This window comes from Phragmites australis, chromosome 23 (assembly GCF_958298935.1).
Source record: "Phragmites australis chromosome 23, lpPhrAust1.1, whole genome shotgun sequence".
Taxonomy (NCBI): Eukaryota; Viridiplantae; Streptophyta; class Magnoliopsida; order Poales; family Poaceae; genus Phragmites; species Phragmites australis.
In genome coordinates this window covers 23,068,992-23,088,234 of record NC_084943.1, presented here as the reverse complement: position 1 = coordinate 23,088,234, position 19,243 = coordinate 23,068,992, and the positions used below count along the sequence as shown (strand labels likewise).

Sequence of the window (19,243 nt, the reverse complement as noted above, 5' to 3'; positions counted from 1 at the left end):
CTTCTTCCCTCGGGCCTCCCTGCGCCAGTCACCATGGCATCCCTTGCGTCCGTGGCTTCATGTGCGGTCCCCTCGACCACGACAACTCCAACTATGGCTACATCGACACGTCTATATCACGCACGGCATCCTCGACCACGGCTACTCTCCTCGCTCTCAACTACCTCTACATCAGGCACAATGGGCTACCATCTACATGAACAGCTCATCGGTTTCTCCAGTCATAGCATCTGCATCGCGTTATTTCAACTGCGGGGGAATGGCATTCGTCTTTCTCTCCAGTCTCATCGTCTGCGACGCTCCCGTTACGACTGCGGAAGGATGTTAGAGTATATTGTATATGATACACAAGAATTCGGTTGTTATGGTAGGATAGGATTAGATTCTATCTTATCTTCAGTGTTGCTTGATATCTAACCATATGTACTCTATATATTCAGTCCTCAAGACTCAATACAATACCATATTAACCAATCCTCATACCTAGATTCTTATGTATCCTATATCATATACTCTAACAGAATATATGTTCTAATCATTTGAAAACATTCATGTAGTCGGTTGTGCAGTGTGCTTCCGGTTCATTTGCAGCTAATATATATATGCTCTAGTATATGGCGACACGAACACTGAAATGGAATATGCTTGCTATGTTCGAGTGACAAAATTCAGATTAAAAAAATGATTACGCATGTCTACGGTCTACCAATAAAATGAACGGATGGATGGTTGCAGAGACTAAGCCCATTCTTGATAACATTCATTTAGTCAGTGGCTCTTTTTTTCAATTCATTTATTTATACTGAGTGTATGTGCTCTAGTCTATGGCACATGAGGTCAGATGGATTATGCTTGGTATCCAGATAGCCAAAACGGCTTGTTGCGCTAGCTAGACTCGATTGAATGGATCCATCAAATTATGGAAGCCTACTTGTGAGTTGTGACCTGTGAGGTTATACTACCTCCTCTTCTTCTCTGCAATGCGTGCATCAAGTGAAAGCAGGACAAGGACTTGCATACAGACTGAGCTCTGCATTTCTGGGGTCATTCAAGACTCCTTGTCCTCGAGGTTGACGTGATTAACAATGCCCACCCGTTAATTATTGGAGCAAAGAAACAAGACTGCCTCTGCCTGGCCTATGTCTGTTTAACATGCACCTGTTCTTTTGTCTAGCTTGTACACAAAATCATTGGTAAATGCTCGGTTATTGTGGTTACCATGATTTTCACGGTAATCACTGGTAGCATGTTATCGGAGGTCAAACACATTTGTAAACACTCGCTAAAACTTGATGTCATATCTGTATGGCAAAGATGAGCATCTCAGCAACAAGCCAACAAAGCATTCTATCCTACCTTTGTTTCAGAAAAGAGAAGAAAGCATGTTTGGATTGCTGCCGATGCTAGTGTGACCACAAAATATTGGTCATGCTCAAGTTATTTGTCGTGTATTTGAATGGAGACCAAAAATTGGCTCGCCCAACCCAAATTTGGCACGTCAGGTCATTTTCCATTCACGTGCAGGAGAAAACGTGGACGCCGAAATCATTCGCCAATGAATTGGCTGCCCAGCCGATGAAAGCAAAGCCAAGGCCAGCGGCTCATATGGAAGACAGTGCTGCACGGATTCCAAAACCATATATTAACAGATTTCAATAGCTATATATCTATTAAACAGTATACTAAATTAGGATCCATTTATATAGTTGTATTTATTATAATTAAATCTATAAAATAGGAGTGTGTTTTATTGAGAAAAAAATAATGATAAGTAAGTCTCATGCGAATAATTTTAGCAAGAATTAACAAGACTGAAATTAAAATACTTTTTTTTCTCCCATGTTTCAACATTACTCGTGAATTGGTAAGTCCTAATCTTGGCAAGCCTTGCCCTTTTTGTGATTGCGCAAAATCGCGGCCACATGCTCGAAAGCATGCATCCAGTATGATCTCAATCTTTTGCAGCGAACAAGTAGGGGAAATTGAAGGTGGAGCTAAATCGGTGAAAAAGTAGGGGTCTTTTGCCACAAGTCGCTGTCATCTCCTTTTATTCATGCCCACTGGTCCGTGTTGAGATCTAGGCAATAGCGATTAGCAGATCATGGGTATCTATTAATTCAGTTACATGCACGAGCCAGTTCGTCCGTCTAAAAGCTTAGAATGATGATGAAAGATGGACAGTATAATTCAGTGGCATGATCTTCTCGCATAACGACATCTCAGCCATCTCATAGCCATCGCCACAGTTAAGATTGGTCAAATTAGCCTGCCGTTTGCTGTGTGCGCCCACACGGCACGAAGGCGATGCATTTGTCCGGCCATGTGAGAACTGAGCCCGGCACAGACGCAATATTAATTCTTCTTCCCACGCGAGAGCAAAACTAATTTCAAAGTCTAACTTCCAAGTCCTCGATCAAATGAATCGGCACACTAATCCCAATCTCCATGTCAATTCAGTACAGAGTTTAGTCTTCGACCGGGACTCTAAGCCTAAGCACAATTCATAGGATATTCCCCACAAATTGCGCAGACTGGACTCGGTTTAAACCCAAAAAAATTCAGTATCTAATCTCTCAAGGGATCTATTTAAGCCACCTGAACTCCAGTCTCCATTGCATTGCATCGCTTCGCTTTGCAGGCTCTGCTTCTCAAGTTGTTGGGGGGAAAGAAACAGGGGAGAGAGAAGCAGAGAAGTGCAAGCGACATGTCGGGGGCTCGCCGGCGCCTGAGCAGCCTGGTTGCGCTCGCCGTGCTCCTTGCCGCCGCGGCGACGAGAGCCGATGCTGGGCCCGGGGTGACGAGCGAGTACCGGCGGAAGCTGGAGGCCACGGTGGACATGCCGCTCGACGCCGACGTCTTCCGCGTGCCGCCGGGCTACAATGCTCCTCAGCAGGTCCCCGGCTCTGGGCCACTTCCGCACGATCTCTACCTTGTTGCTAGTGCTAAAAGATTTCATCTTTTTCGCTTGCTCCTTGGGATCATTAGGTGCACATCACGGTGGGCGACCAGACGGGCACGGCGATGATCGTGTCGTGGGTGACGGAGAACGAGCTGGGCAACAGCACGGTGATGTACGGCGGCGCGCCGGACAAACTGGAGTGCCATGCGCAGGGCACGCACACGCGCTACGACTACTTCAACTACACCTCGGGGTTCATCCACCACTGCACACTCAAGAACCTCAAGGTACCCTGACGAATCAGGTCAGGTCAGCAACGGCGGCCATGGCCACGATGGTGGAACTGACTCCTTGTTTGGTTTCTTCGTTCTTGCAGCATAGCACCAAGTACTTCTACGCCATGGGGTTCGGGCACACGGTGAGGACGTTCTGGTTCACCACCCCTCCCAAGCCGGGGCCTGATGTACCGTTCAAGTTCGGGCTCATTGGTAAGAGATGCATCCCTAGTTTCCCTTGTTTTTCTCATGCCAAAGGCTTGAGTGCAACCTGCAACGTACAAACAAACAAACAAACAGTTGGACATAATCTAGGTTCTGGAACAAGATACACCACTTGCGATTGTAATCGTAGCATCCAATGCCCAATAGTTTATACACCACTTGAGGTATTGCTAATGTCCCATACTCCCATGATGATTTTATCTGCAAAAAAATTCAAACTCTTGAGCTGTTGCCATCTGCACGTCAGCAACTAGCAAGTCTGAATTTCCTGGCAAGTATACATCAATCAATCCAGCCTTGCCGTGTTGGCCGGGGATAGAGAATACATAGAAGTAGCAGAGCAGCATTCATGCCATTCCTGACGAAAAAGAATGCAGCAATGTAGTTGTACCACTAGGTACAGTGCTACAGCTGATGACTTAATTGTGACCTGTGATGACGAAATGCAGGCGACCTTGGGCAGACGTTCGACTCCAACAGCACGCTGTCGCACTACGAGGCCAACGGCGGCGACGCCGTCCTCTTCATGGGCGACCTCTCCTACGCCGACGACCACCCGCTGCACGACAACAACCGGTGGGACACGTGGGCCCGCTTCGTCGAGCGCAGCGTCGCCTACCAGCCCTGGATCTGGACCGCCGGCAACCACGAGCTGGACTTCGCCCCGGAGCTCGGCGAGGAGAAGCCGTTCAAGCCCTTCACCCACCGCTACCCGACACCGTACCGCGCCGCCGGCAGCACGGAGCCGTTCTGGTACTCGGTCAAGCTGGCCTCGGCGCACGTCATCGTTCTGTCCTCCTACTCGGCCTACGGCAAGTACACGCCGCAGTGGATGTGGCTGCAGGGCGAGCTCAATCGCGTGGACCGGAAGGTCACGCCATGGCTCATCGTGCTCGTGCACTCGCCCTGGTACAACAGCAACAACTACCACTACATGGAGGGCGAGACGATGCGAGTGCAGTTCGAGCGCTGGCTCGTCGACGCTAAGGCCGACCTCGTCCTCGCCGGCCACGTCCACTCGTACGAGCGCAGCCGCCGTGTCTCCAACATCGACTATGACATCGTCAACGGCAAGTCCACGCCCATCCGCAACCTCAACGCCCCCGTCTACGTCACCATCGGCGACGGCGGCAACATCGAGGGCATCGCCAACAACTACACGCAGCCACAGCCGAGCTACTCGGCGTTCCGGGAGGCCAGCTTCGGGCACGCCACCTTCGAGATCAAGAACCGGACGCACGCCTACTACGCGTGGCACCGCAACCACGACGGCGCCAAGGTCGTCGCCGACGGCGTCTGGTTCACCAACAGGTACTGGATGCCCACCGATGACTCCGACTGATCACACGTGCGTCGTGATCGATCCATGGAAACATCGGTCCAGTTGCTGCACAATTCGATCGAGTTGTTCTTTGCACACCTTTAAATTTCTGTTTGTTTTCGGTTGAAGCAGATACACGTGCGAGCTTGCAAGTGTAGTCAGTTCTTTCTCTCTTTTTCATTTTCTGAGATCACTGTAAGCTGTTTCTAATGTTCTTTTGTATACCAGCTCTTAAACATATTTACGCAAAAATCTAAAAGTAGATAATATATATGATGGTATTTATCGACCAGATAACATATCATTATATTTATAATTTAAAATGTATATTTGACATCTCATTTACTAAAAACTATTTTTCGATACACGAGGTGTCGAATATGAGCCGATCCTACCATTTTCGACACACGAGGTGTCGAATATGTATTGTTGATCATATTCCCTTATGTACTGAAAATTAAGTGTATTCAGCATATGAGATGCCCAATATATTTCACAGTACTATATTTAGCACCTCGTGTGCTGAATATAGTTGAGATTGCTGTGCGATCGCTTTACGCGTATGCTTGTGTGATAACTGTTTTTATAAATTCTTACAACACGTATGCTAAAAATATGATTCATAATAAATCATATTCGACACATCATATATCGATTACACTTGATTTTTGATATATAAGATGTCAAATATGGTCCACTTTATTTTGTTGTTCCATGGGCTGCTAGTCTCTCAGGCCCAGCTGCTGCACACTGCCTCTGTCTCAACCTAAAGCAAGGTGAGAGGATAGGGTTTTGTTCTCATTCCCTTCACATATGGGGATGCATCTCTACCGTCCATCGCAACGGCAATGAACGGCTCACATGTGTCAGGCCGTGCTGGGTTCTTTGTGCTAACAATTTCCTCATGTGGACGGACATTTGGCCCAACAGTACCGTTGTCATTTGTCTATGCATTTCTGCTACTACTTACTCTGATCCAAAATGTAAGTCATTTATAACATCCACATGGTCTCTAATATGACAATGTGACTAGCAATTCCTGTGAAAGTATATTACTTAGAATAAAAAGATTATATAATGTGGAAATATTTTTTTATGATAGGTCTATTTATACCAATCTTGTGTTGTCAATCTTCATATATTTTTACATATTGATAGTCAAAGCTAAAAGAGTTTGACTATTAAGAATTGAAAAAAGACTTATATTTTGAATTGGAGGTAATACTTTGCATATCCTTCCACGGCGATGTCGAGCTCATTAGCTCCTTGCTTTCTTACCTGGAGCAACAAGACGGGGCGGCAGTAGTTGGATGAGGTGGTGACGGCTAGGGTTGGAGATTGGCGGATGGGGGCTCGGGTGAAGGGAGGGTGGGATCAGGTGGGAGCCGATCTTATCCTATTTTGTATTTTATTTCTAATTTATCCAATGCTTTAATTTTATTAGAGTCGTTACAGACTCACTGAGTGTCCAAACGTGATGTTAGATAGTAAAACGGAATTATCTCAATGAGATCTACGTATCCGTGATCTCCGATTATCCAACTAAGCAATGGTTTAAAATGTCAAAATTCGCACTCCCTCATGGGTCCACGGTATTTAACTTTTGGGTATTACAGTGCTGATAAAGCAATTTGTAACCACGAATCATGATGGGTCAGATCTTCCTGCCTCAGTAGCCTATCCATCTCGTAAGCTTCCAACTAAGGAGCTCACCTTTGTGAGAGGGATTAAAAGGAAGTAAACTGAACGAAACATAGTAGACAATCTTCAGAAATCAGCAGATATCTATAGATCCTTCCAGTTCATAAATCATAAGCTAGGTGTTGACATCAGAAGTTTAATTGCTAAGGTGTTTTTGAAGGGCTTCCCGAGTGTACGTGGCTTGTGGGTCTTGAGCTTTGCAAATAGGCTGCTGAGATTTGGCTCAAAGTAAAATGAAGAACTGATTTCTGTTGAACTTTCTGAAATTTGGGTGTGCCCGGGCACACCGTGCACCGTAGCTCCGCCCCTGCTTCTGCGGCGATGTCAAGGTCATTAATTCCTTGCTTTTTTACCTGGAGTTGTGAACTACTTCACGTGCAAACCTTGAAGTGTAACTCATATATATAACCATGCTTTATTTCGAAATATATGTACTAGAAATCATCAATAGCAAACTTAAGCAAGTTTTCGTCCCTAAAATCACTCACCCATCCATCGGATGTTAAGAAAAGACATTTAAAAAAAAATCAATTGCCCCCTCTAAAGTGTAAACAAAATTACATTGTGAATTCCCTAAAAATTAAAGGAGAAAAATACTCAGATAACTGGGCCGTGGCTGGTCTCAAAAGAGGTTCATGGGGCGTCCGAAAACGCTGCTGGGCCCGGAGTTTTAGCGGGATAAATGCAAAAACCCCCCCAAAAGTCACTTGAATTTTGACTTTCCCCCCCAAAAGTTGTTTTGTTGCAAAAAACCCCCCAAAGGTTTGATTTTGTTGCAAAAACACCCCTAAAAATTCAAAAAAATTTAAAACAAATCACAAAAAATTCTAAAAAAAACTAGAGACAATTATAAGACCTTTTGTGAAATTTGTTTTCAAAAATAATATCCTTTGCATCATATTTCATAGAGAGTAAGTTTGAAAAAAAAGAAAAACGTGCAACTCATTTATTAATTCGAGTTAAATGCATAGTTAATTATTTACTAATCCAAAAATCATGAAACAAAATTTTTTAGTCTTCTTACATGATCCTCTATCTTGTAAAAATACATGAAATCTTGAAATAGTTATTGTAACGTGCAGGATTCAGTAGATGGGTTGCAGATAGATTAATTCATAACTAATCCATAACACCCCCAAAATTAGTGAAACCACTTTTATTAGTTTACTTAAATAATTATTTGTGTAGGAAAAATAATGGTAGACATGACAAATTTAAAATAACATGAGTTAATAAATGAGCTGCATATTTTTCTTTTTTTTCCAAACTTCCTCTCCATGAAATATGATGCAAAGGATATTATTTTTGAAAACAAATTTCACAGAAGGTCTTAGAATTGTCTCTAGTTTTTTTTAGAATTTTTTTAATGATTTTTTTATTTTTTTGAATTTTTAGGGGGTTTTTTGCAACAAAGTCAAACTTTTGGGGGGCTTTTTGCAACAAAACAACTTTTGGGGGGGAAAGTCAAAATCCAAGTGACTTTTGGGGGGGTTTTTGCAGTTTTCCCAGTTTTAGCAGCATATTCTCTTGCTGATCCATCCGCTGTATGCGTACATAAACCCTACGTGCCTAGCTAGTAAACAACCAAGGAGGAGGAGGCCGTTAGCTAGTTTGTTATTCTACGATGACGATGCGCCGTGTGCTCTCGCTCTTGGTGCTCGTGGCCGTGGCGGCGGCGTGCGTCGATGCCGGCGTGACGAGCAGCTACCGGAGGAGCCTGCAGATGCTCCCGGACATGCCGCTCGACGCCGACGTCTTCCGCGCGCCGCCGGGGTTCAACGCGCCGGAGCAGGTGCACATCACGCAGGGCGACCTCACGGGCCGCGCGATGATCGTGTCGTGGGTGACGCCCAAGCACGCGGGCAGCAACGTCGTGCGCTACGGCCTCTCCGCCGACGACCTCAGCCTCGCCGCCGAGGGCACCGTCCAGCGCTACACCTTCGGAGGCTCGTATAAGTCCGGCTACATCCACCACGCCAACCTCACGGGCCTCGACTACGGCACCAGGTACCACTACGCCGTTGGCTTCAGCTACGCCATCAGGACCTTCTCCTTCAAGACGCCGCCCAAGCCCGGCCTTGACGTGCCATTCAAGTTCGGCTTGATCGGTACGTAGGCCACAGATCGATGTAGATTATTCATTTCTTTATGTCTAATTTTCTTTCGTTCGAACGATTGCATGCATGCATGCAAGCAACTCGATCGGTTGACATGATCGATGATGAACACATGCAGGTGACCTCGGGCAGACGTTCCACTCGAACGACACGCTGAAGCACTACGAGGCGTCCAACGCCGATGCGGTGCTCTTCATCGGCGACCTCTCGTACGCCGATGACCACCCCGATCACGACAACACCCGCTGGGACACGTGGGGCCGCTTCACCGAGAGGGTCGTCGCGCACCAGCCATGGATCTGGACCACCGGCAACCACGAGATTGACTACGCGCCGGAGATCGGCGAGACGGACCCGTTCAAGCCCTTCACCAACCGGTACCCGACGCCATTCGCGGCGTCCGGCAGCACGCGGCCGTTCTGGTACTCGGTGAAGATTGCGTCGGCACACGTCATCGTGCTGGCCTCCTACTCCGCCTACGGCCAGTACACGCCGCAGTGGACGTGGCTGCAGGACGAGCTGAAGCGCGTCAACCGCACCGAGACGCCGTGGCTGGTCGTCTGCGTGCACTCGCCGTGGTACAACAGCAACGACTACCATTACATGGAGGGCGAGACGATGCGCGTGCAGTTCGAGCGCTGGCTCGTCGACGCCAAGGTTGACCTCGTCCTCGCCGGGCACGTCCATTCGTACGAGCGCAGCCACCGCGTCTCCAACGTCGCCTACGACATCGCCAACGGCAGGGCTACGCCGGCGTTCAACAGCTCCGCGCCGGTCTACGTCAACATCGGCGACGGTGGCAACATCGAGGGCCTCGCCAACCAATTCCGGTGGCCGCAGCCGGACTACTCGGCGTTCCGGGAGGCGAGCTTCGGGCACGCGACGCTGGAGATCAAGAACCGCACGCACGCCTATTACGAGTGGCACCGCAACCACGACGGCGTCAAGGTCGTCGCCGACAAGGCTTGGTTCACCAACCGATACTGGCTGCCCACCGACACCAACTAGCTTATTAGTCAGTACCATTAAAGTTCTCCATCCAGAGCTTCATAATTGGATTAATCGTGTCGGGTGAAAACAAGGAGAGATTTATTATTTTTTTCTACGTAACAAAAATTCCGCTTAAACAGCAACTGAATGGATAAGAAGTTTGCCTGCATGTGGTGAGTTTGTTGCAAAACTGACTCTTGGTGCAATCACATCGCCTACGAATTTCGCATATATCACGATCGAAACATATTGAATATTTGAATTGGTAAGCGGTTGAATATATATAGCACATGCCATGCATGCCAATTGACAGAACAAGAATGTGGAGCGATCGAGTAGAATAGCATAGGATCAAATAATTGAGACGAAAGGTACTGTGATCGGTGCCATTCTGTTCCGGCCCCTTGCATGCAATTGGGCCGTCAATACACATGATGTTGATTTTATGGCCCTTTTCTGTTTTTTTTCCTCTTATAATGTTTTTGAAGGGTCCTTCACGTGTTTCACATGATGTTTTTGAAGGTTAGAGAAGCATAGTTTGTTTGCAAGCTGGCTCTTTTTATTTCAGTGGCAGCAACAAATTCAGTCAGTGCGATTCTTGATTGACACCGGCTGCCAGTCTTTATATCTCCATCCTTATGTTTTGTTTCTGCAAATGGCAAGAGCATCAACGAAAAACTGCCGTGATTTGGCTAAATTTTGTTAGCCTCGGATCAAATTTAGAACTCGAGCAATTTGAGTGCCCTTGTTAGCTGGAAGTGGAAAGAAAAGAAAGAGAGGTGGGTGGTAGAGTCGGGTGAGAGGAATTAATTTGCTGGGGAGGAGCTAAACACTGGACCAAATTTTACAACTTAATCTATTAGGCAAGATTTTATTCGCCACAAGTGTAGTAACATAGGTAAAAACATTTGGCAATCTTAGATATTCTTAGGTTGTGAACCAAACAGGCCTATAATGCATACAATCCATAAGCACATGTGATACACTTAGATTATTGATGTCACGAAATACGAATAAAGCTGTCAATGTTGGCAGGGAGGTCAAAGCCTGCAGACATTTTCCCCATCTACAGTAGAAAGAGACGACCGACATGCAATTTCCAAAAACCGGCATCGATCTCACCGAATCCCCTCCTCCGGTGGCCTCATTGGCACCGAGGGAGTTGGGGATTCGGTGGTTCAACGTTCGGTGAAGCTTGTTCATTAGTTAGTAGCTGATAGTAGTTAGTAGGCTCGGTAGGTTTCAGTTGGATTCGTCGATAACGAAGCCATGCAACCTTTTGTTTCTCCAAGCTATCTCCAATGAAGCCACCATCTATGGTGAAGGCTCCGACGAGGGCTATGCGAGGTACATACGTGTTTGCATCATGTTTTTGGGTAAGATGCTTGTCATCCCCTATCTGGTGTGTTTGTGTGTTTGGGTCGCCAGATCTAAGTCGATGACGGTGAGGTTTTCTGGATCTCCATCTTTGGCACGAATGATTGTCGAGGTGCTAGGTCTGGATTACCTCCACTCAATCCATCTATGAGGTTGTCGATGCTCCCCATTTGCTTCAGATGCGTCCCGACTTTGGCTTCAAGGCGTTGGCTCATGCGGCGATCCAAGATTTGGGTCTCCTTTTCGGATTTGGTAGGAGGTATCGAATATCTAACTGTGAGGTATATACGTATAAGGAGTATACCATATACGAACGAGGTATACCATGTGCATACTTAACAACTCTGGATATTACGAACCGAATCTGTTGTATCTGATACTTTCAGAATCTAGAAGGTGTATACTAAGAAGGTCTCGATTGCTTACCCAACTCAAGAAGACTGGTATTCATAACAGCTCTATCTACTTGGACGACAAGAAGGACTCTCTATCAAATACAGATGGATAGGAGGCAGTACATGACCCCTATATAAGGCGGGGACCCAGATCCCCTGTGAGAGACTTTTTTTTCTTGCTACTCAAGACAAGCATCAGAACCTTGATGTAGGAGGAACTCGACGACTTTAGCTGTAGGTTAGATTAGATCTGATCTACTCCTTATAATATATTTGCCATATTGCATGTACTCGGGTGAATACATATACATAATCATACACACAAGACGTAGGATATTACTCCAATCAGAAGTCCGAACTTGCATACATCGCATGTGTCTCGCTTCATGCTCGATATTTGATCTATGAAGGTAACCCAGTTATTTGTTGGACACATTGTCAGGAACAAATCCTTGATAGGAGGAGTGTATTTCGATGTCTTCCGGTGCTTGGCTCTGCTACTGCAGCGACATATCGACCGGGAGAGATGGCCAGAGTTGAAGAAGAAAAAGACTAGGACCAGCAAAGTTTATTTGTGCAATTTGTTCTTTTCTCATATCCTACATGTAAAAGGATGTACTGTTTCACAATTTTAATATAATCCCCACCTTTCGCAAAAAAAAAAACCGAATAAAAGTCACCCTGAACCCAAGTACTGTAGGAGGTTAGATGAGAAAAACCAACCAGCTACGCTCTTCTCTCTCGTTTTTTTTAAAAAGAAATAAAAGAAAAAGCTAGGTTCTTCTCTAGAAAAACCAAAAAAAAGAGAAGCATCCAAAGTCGAAACTGAAATAAAGAAGGCCGAATAGCCGACTCTCTGACGTTCTCTCTCCCTCCTCTGCTTCGCCTCCCCCTTCCACAATTCGATTCCCTTCCCCACCACCATGACGAGCTCCTCCTCTCCTTCCCGAAAGGTACCGAACCCTGGTCCCCCCCCCCCCCCCACAATCCATGGATTCGCCGCCCGGGGAGCAGCAGGACGGTGGTTTTCGTTCTCGATTCGGCTAAAATTTCGCCCCTTTTTGGCTTGTGCAGGCGCTGAGCAAGATCGCTTGCAATCGGCTGCAGAAGGAGCTCGCCGAGTGGCAGGTCAGCCCCCCCGCCGGGTTCAAGCACAAGGTCTCCGATAACCTCCAAAGGTGTCGCCTATCTGACCGCATCCCTGCAATTCCTCTCCTCTCCTTACGTCTTCCCCTTTTTATTGATTTATATTAGGATTTTCTTTGTGTGGATGAACAGCATGTTTCCAGCTCGTAGATGGGTTTAAGAATCCTTTTTTGTGCAATTTTTGTTCTTGATCTGTAGGGATTGTCTTTATTGTTCTATTCCAGTCGCTATTTGTGGAGGTGAATTTGGACTACTTACCTAATTGGAGATTTCTCTTTGGATAAGTGAACAGGTGGGTAATTGAGGTCACCGGAGCGGCGGGCACCCTCTACGCCGGCGAGACATACCAGTTGCAGGTCGACTTCCCCGAGCATTATCCCATGGAGGCACCTCAGGTCAGGTTTTCACGAGAAAGATTGCTCCTTTAATTCTATCTTCTCTTCTCTTCCGTTCTTTTCTTAATTTGATTGGATGATAATTTTGCCTTTGCTTCCAGGTCATTTTTCTCAATCCGGCGCCGATGCATCCACACATTTACAGCAACGGGCACATCTGTTTAGGTAAAACTGTTCCTTATGCATCTTCTCTCATGGAGAAGATTTGTGTATGTCTCCATGTTTGATGCTTTTGATTAGCTGCATGGCTGTGGCCTTGTGGGAATGTTCTTTGCCTGACCTAATCTTCCATCAAGCTGTCAGTTAGGTGCTAAGATTCCAGTTGTTAGAGGAAAGTTGCCAACTTAATCAATCGTGCTTTTATAGTTTTATAGTAGGCGCGCTGAGATGCCCCAACACACTTCCTTCTTTGACTGCCCTCATGCCTCCCCCCCCCCCGCCCCTGAAATTCTATATCTGAGTTGTCTAGATGCTGCACCTTTTTAGTTGTTTACGTATTGCTGTATGTCTGTATGTTAGTTTTCTGCCAATTTTATATGATAGGAAAGTTGTTGCTAAACGGCTTGGTTATATGTTGAAATGGTATTTCATTATATGGTCACATTAATTTTAAAAAAACCCTCACTTTGTTGGTTTGGTCTTAGAGTTATGTATGTGTGCGCATAATAAAAACAGGCTTTGTGTTTGATGCCAATTGTTATTGTCATATGTAAGTGTTCTTTTTCCTGATTGCCGTGAAGAGTTATGAAAATGAAGAAAATGTGAAGTTGATGAGAACCGCAAATTACTTTTTATAAAAAAACGTTTGAGCATCTGGAAATACCTAATTAATTATTAGACTTATGAACTTGGATATGACTGCCTCTCTTACTATGCAGAAGTAGGCAGAAAATTGCAGGTGGTTGTGTGTTAGGCGGGGAAGCATGTGATTGGTTGGCACTTGCAAAAGTGTTTTTTTGGCAAATAAACCTCTTGGAAAGTTGATGAGGGATTAAACATCTTAATATGAAGATATAGTTAGAATGAAAGCGTACTTCTCCAACTTGACCTCTAAACTATTCTATGAGTAGAATGCTGGCTTCATATTTCTTGGATATTATCGTCACTTACATTCTATGAAAGCAGATGCTAATACATTGAGGAAATAAATCCATAATTATTCATACCTTAGGAAATGAAACACTTCAAGTAGTATGTGAAAAGGTTGTTTATGGCATTATCCTTCACATGTCATCATAATGCATTCACATGGGTTGTGTCCGTGCTGTATGCATATATTATTTCAAAGAATAGCGAGTCAAAGGTAATAAAGTATGATTAGATGGCATTTAGAGATAAGATTATATCAGATTTGGAAGGGGTCATTTAAAAGGTATGATTAGATTTGTTATCAATTAGAGAAAGAATCGGCTAGGAGATAGAGTTGGATTTGGTCATGAACTTTCCATTGGGAGTCCTATTTATAGAAGTCATGTAATCGAATCAATTAAGTAAGAGAAATCAATCTAGTTCCCAATCCCATTCTCCTATGTCTCCCCCAATGTTCTAAGCCTCTCCAATCTATAGTCCAATCTCTCCTCTAGCAGCCGTCGCCCGGCTATCCTCCCGACGGGTGTTTACCCTAACAATTTGGTATCAGGGATGCCAGGTTCCGAATCTGGTGTTCTTTGCGTCACGGTGAGCTACTTGCTATACCTGGTGACCGAGGAGGTGCTTCACCAGGTCTTCAACCCATATGGCGCTGAGGAGGTGCAGTTGTTTGTGGTGGAAACACATGTGGAAGCGCTTGTCTAGTTCCGGTCAGCACACGACGCATGTCGAGCTTATGGTGCACTCCATGAGTGCTGCATCTACGACGGCTGTTGCCGGTTGGACATTCAGCACATGCAACCAACACCAACACCTTCGCTGACAACAACCTTGCCAGGTTCCAATTCTGGTAGCTCTCAAGCCATCGAAGCTTTAACCAAGCTGGTGGCCGACATGCAGAAGCAACTCGGCGAATTAGCACAGCATGTGGCTGCCATCGACAAGCGCTTGCTAGATACTGCGAGTCAGTTGGCCGCGCTGCAAATCAGCATGTCATCCAATGCAGCCGCTCCTTCACCGGCGGAGACCTTGGCGTCCATTTATAGTACTGAATATATAGTTTGCCAGATTCCAAATTTAGGTAGACGTGACCACTGGGCCTAAAATTCATATAGCTGAAACATGTTCATACACCGGGGCCTATTATCATCTGATCTTCTACGTTAGAAAATATGAACTAAGCATAAAAGGAATCATCTAGACTTTTGCATTCACATTTTGAGCATTTACTCTCTTGGTCATGTTTTCAGAAGTCTTTTGTCCACAGAATAGATGTAAGTAAAATAATGCTGTTGGTGCACACTTATGGTCATGGGCTACAATTTCCTGCATGGTTTGTGTTGTAATGACTGTAAGGAATGACAGCTTGATGTTGCTTTTCTTTTATCTGCAGATATATTGTATGACTCGTGGTCACCAGCGATGACAGTGAGCTCCGTCTGTATCAGTATCCTGTCTATGCTGTCTAGTTCGCCAGCAAAGGTGGCTATCAAAAACTCCTGTGGTCTCACTCGGTAGTCAGTATCTAACTAGCTAAAATGTATTGGTTGCAGCAACGTCCGGCGGACAATGACCGCTATGTTAGGAACTGCCGCAACGGGAGGTCGCCAAAGGAGACCAGATGGTGGTTCCATGATGACAAGGTGTAAAGGACATTGGTTGGCGCTCGAGTCGCCTGCCAGTCCCCTTACCATGATATCTCTTCCAAGGGGAGATGAGAATATGAGATGATTTAGGCTTATTTTTAAGCACTCCTCTATTGGACTGCAAAGCTTACCCTTGCTGTGGTGGTATGTAAATGAGTTATGCACTTGTGTCGAGTCTGAGAATATATTATCACCATCAATCATATATATAGAATAAGCAAGTGTGTACCGTGTCGAGTCGCTGAAACTAGCAAAAAAGGAATGAAGATTTAACTATGATTTGCTAAATTTGCCTTCATTCCAGTCTGCAGTCTTCTTATGGATTTTCTGATCAGTATAGTGGTGCTATTGTGATAGTCCTCACACGTCACACCAGTTATGTGCACATGGATTTGGTAGGGTCCACTTTTTGTCTTTGTGCTTATGGAATTGCTGGAATCAGAGTGAAATGTGTAATCTTTCTGTGTTTGAGCGTTGCAAGGGTGTCTGTTTCAAGATATCACCTGTGGGATACTACAATTTGAGTTGTTGATTGTACAATTCATAGCTGTGATCGTCGTTGAGCCATGCTCTATATTTCAAATGACATAAAATTCTTCTGGTCCGTACCTTGCTTCTAGAACAAAAGAATGATGCTCCAGTTTTGGGAAATCTGAAGTCAATGCATCGACTAGTAACAACTAACAAGAGCCAATCCGTCCAGATGCTTTGTCTAGAGTCTCCAGACTGTCTGTTTGGTAGCATCAGCAGTTCCACATGACCTCAACGTTTATATAATTTGTTTGTCACACTCGCACCTAATCTGCTTGTCAGCTTAATCCAACAAGAAAACTCCATCTTCCTCCAAAAAACTGATATAATTGCACCGGAAGCTGACATCCAAATCAACACCAACGCTAGAGTTGAGTTGTAGAAAAGGACGATTTAATTTTCCGTGGTATAGAACAAATAGATTTCGCAAATAATTGAAATCTTGATGACATTTCTTTATTCCAACGTGAACGTGAGCACACCGACTGACCGACGTAGCTCGAGGAAGCAAGAGCAGCGACTCAAGTTCCAGTCAGCTCAAGCATGGAGGCTGGCGGCGCGGGCGAGGTGTGGCACTGGACCGCTGACGTGAACGGCATCTCCCTCCACGTCGCCGAGCGCGGCCCCGGCTCCACGGCTTCCCGGAGCTCTGGCTCTCCTGGCGCCACCAGATGGCCGCACTCGCCGCCCGGGGGTCCTGCGCTCTCGCCCCCGACCTCCGCGGCTACGGAGACTCCTCTGCCCCCGCTGACCCCGCCGCCTACTCCATCTTCCACATCGTCGGCGACGTTGTCGCGCTCCTCGACCACCTCCAACTCCCAAAGGTGCCGCCTTTTTACAACTCTTGGGTTCTTTTTCTTGGCCAAATCACCGCACCTCACCTCACCACCATGATTGACTTCTTGGGTGGTGCGCGCCATGGATGGATCCGTAGGTGTTCGTGGTGGGGCACGACTGGGGCGCGCAGGTCGCGTGGCACCTCTGCCTGTTCCGACCAGACAGGGTGCGCGCCATCGTCGCCCTAGGGGTGCCGTACTTCGCCCGATGACGGAGCTCTTCACTGCACGCGGCGATGGCTTCTACATCGTGCAGTTCCAGGTGGTGATGCGATCTTCCTTGCCCGGCTCAACCAGTCAATCAACTCTGATTTACAGTAGTTTTAGCATTTGTTAATAAGTCCCTTCTTGTCACTCGGTTGTGTGCAACGGAAACTCTTGCTCTAACACATTAGTTCATAGAAAAGGAGAACATCTCAGGTGCTCCTAGGGTCTGAGGTGCTCCCGTCCTCCCAACGCACGGGAGCACCCCAGAAAGTCATGAAAAATTCTGGGAAAAATTCACAACATTGCAAAGACATTTACCTCTCCATAAAATTTCAAATCAAAACTCAACCTAGGTACCGAGTAACAAAAAAGAGAAATCAGGCTCTGAAGAGTACCAGGCGGGTACTGTTCACGTCACAGATTCAATTCGGTACCATTCACAGCCTGAATATTTGAATGGCAAGCTTGCACCATGCCAGTAACTAGGTTGTAGTGAAATGCAGTGATTTGGTTGATGATAGGGTTAATATCACATGTCTTGCACCAATCCTTGTGGAATTTGATGTTAGTGTTGGAGGTATGAGATGCCTTCAAACTACAAATTTCTTTTGCAAAACATCTTGACTTGCGTAAAAGGACGCTTTTTCCTTTTTGCTTAAATATGTTTGCACTATATATCATACCTGCATCTGGTTTAGAGCATTCTCTAAGCTCAGATATCGGGCGAAACGCAAAATTTCAAGTGAGATTTTTAGTTTGAATGTTGGTTTAGCTTGTACTCTTAAATTTAAGCAGCAGTTCATCTTGTCTTTTTCTAATTTTAAAAAATTAGGACCAGATATTTCAATAATTTGGTCAAACTCCAAATTGGTCTGCTCTATATCAAACTGTTTGCAGCTACAGGCTACAGCTTGTACTAGTGCTCTGTCTGAAAATTCAAAATTCATGTCTGCAGGAGCCTGGAAGAGCTGAAAGGGCATTTGCTCGTCATTTTTTTTTCAATATGGATGCTCACACCCACCTAGCAACAGAGGTGCTGAGGGAGCGCCTCCGGAGGCAGCCGCCGAGGATCGAACCCGGATCGGCTGCCTGAGGCAACTCGTCATGACGCTGCAACTGTCCTAAAGAAGTTCTACTCCATTGAAATTGATGATCTCGCTGCTCCTCCTGGAGTGGAGATCATAGACTTTCTCGAGGCATCTTCCTCACCACTTCCCTGGATCACCGAGGAAGAACTGGGCCAGTATGCTGAAAAGTTTCAGAAGTCCGGGTTCACTGGACCCCTCAACTACTACCGCAGGTTTGAAACGTAATTTCCTTACCTTCTGTCCTGTTTGTTTCTTATTGCCTTCTATGCGATTCAGTTGTAGAGTAATGTATGGTAAATGCAGGAACTGGAGACTTACTGCACCCTGGAACGGTGCGAAGATTACAGTTCCTGCGAAGTTCATAGCTGGTGACAAGGACATTGGTGTGCAGTCCTTTGGAATTGAGCTCTACATCAAGAGCGGGGGATTCAAGTCCTATGTTCCAGATCTTGAGGTTGCCATCATCGATGGCCACCATTTTCTCCAGCAAGAGGAGCCCGAAAGAGTGAATTTTGAGATACTTTCCTACCTCGACAAGTTCACCAGCATGATGTTTTACTCTCTGTTATCGAACCTGACAAAAAGGTTGGCCTCAATTCTGCGGGAGGCTGAGACTTAGCATTTCTGAACTGAACTGTGAAGCATGTAAAGCTGTGTACTTGAATAAGTGAGAGCCGGCCATCTGTTGGCTACATAGTCGGAATAAAAGAGCATGCAGAATACTAGGTGCTTAAACCTTTTGTAGCTTCCTGGTGTTTCTTCTGGTTGTCCTTTTAACTTTCCGATGCATCTGCTCCAAACTAGCCCTTGTAAGCAGGTGGAAATTCACTTGGGCACCATGGACCGTAAGCTGCAAGGAATCTGACTAGTGTGGCTGCGGACGTCGTTTCCAATGAGTAAATGAAATTCTTCTGGTTCATAGCTTAATTCTAGAAGAACAGAATTTGTAACACCCCAGATTCCTACAAATCGGGAGGCTACCATCCTTCGTCAAAATTTACACTA

At 45.7% G+C, this 19,243-nt stretch overlaps 3 protein-coding genes and 1 pseudogene across 3 annotated transcripts; all 4 read left to right on the top strand.

The window, feature by feature from the left end:
* The first annotated feature begins 2,391 nt into the window (after window positions 1–2,391).
* On the top strand, window positions 2,392–5,009 carry LOC133906449 (purple acid phosphatase 2-like). Its single transcript, XM_062348365.1, has 4 exons — window positions 2,392–2,893; window positions 2,986–3,186; window positions 3,276–3,387; window positions 3,849–5,009. Exons 1-4 carry the CDS (start codon window positions 2,705–2,707, stop codon window positions 4,739–4,741), a joined length of 1,395 nt encoding a protein of 464 aa, XP_062204349.1. The 5' UTR covers window positions 2,392–2,704; the 3' UTR covers window positions 4,742–5,009.
* A 3,016-nt stretch (window positions 5,010–8,025) lies between these two features.
* On the top strand, window positions 8,026–9,546 carry LOC133906399 (purple acid phosphatase 2-like). Its single transcript, XM_062348285.1, has 2 exons — window positions 8,026–8,529; window positions 8,657–9,546. The coding sequence occupies exons 1-2, from the start codon at window positions 8,046–8,048 to the stop codon at window positions 9,544–9,546; spliced, it is 1,374 nt and encodes a 457-aa protein (XP_062204269.1). The 5' UTR covers window positions 8,026–8,045.
* Window positions 9,547–12,102: 2,556 nt separating this feature from the next.
* Window positions 12,103–15,874, top strand: LOC133906393 (ubiquitin-conjugating enzyme 15). Its single transcript, XM_062348279.1, has 6 exons — window positions 12,103–12,253; window positions 12,375–12,478; window positions 12,739–12,841; window positions 12,943–13,006; window positions 15,324–15,412; window positions 15,484–15,874. Exons 1-6 carry the CDS (start codon window positions 12,224–12,226, stop codon window positions 15,577–15,579), a joined length of 486 nt encoding a protein of 161 aa, XP_062204263.1. The 5' UTR covers window positions 12,103–12,223; the 3' UTR covers window positions 15,580–15,874.
* A 574-nt stretch (window positions 15,875–16,448) lies between these two features.
* Window positions 16,449–18,982, top strand: LOC133905787 (uncharacterized; annotated as a pseudogene).
* The last annotated feature ends 261 nt before the right edge of the window (window positions 18,983–19,243 follow it).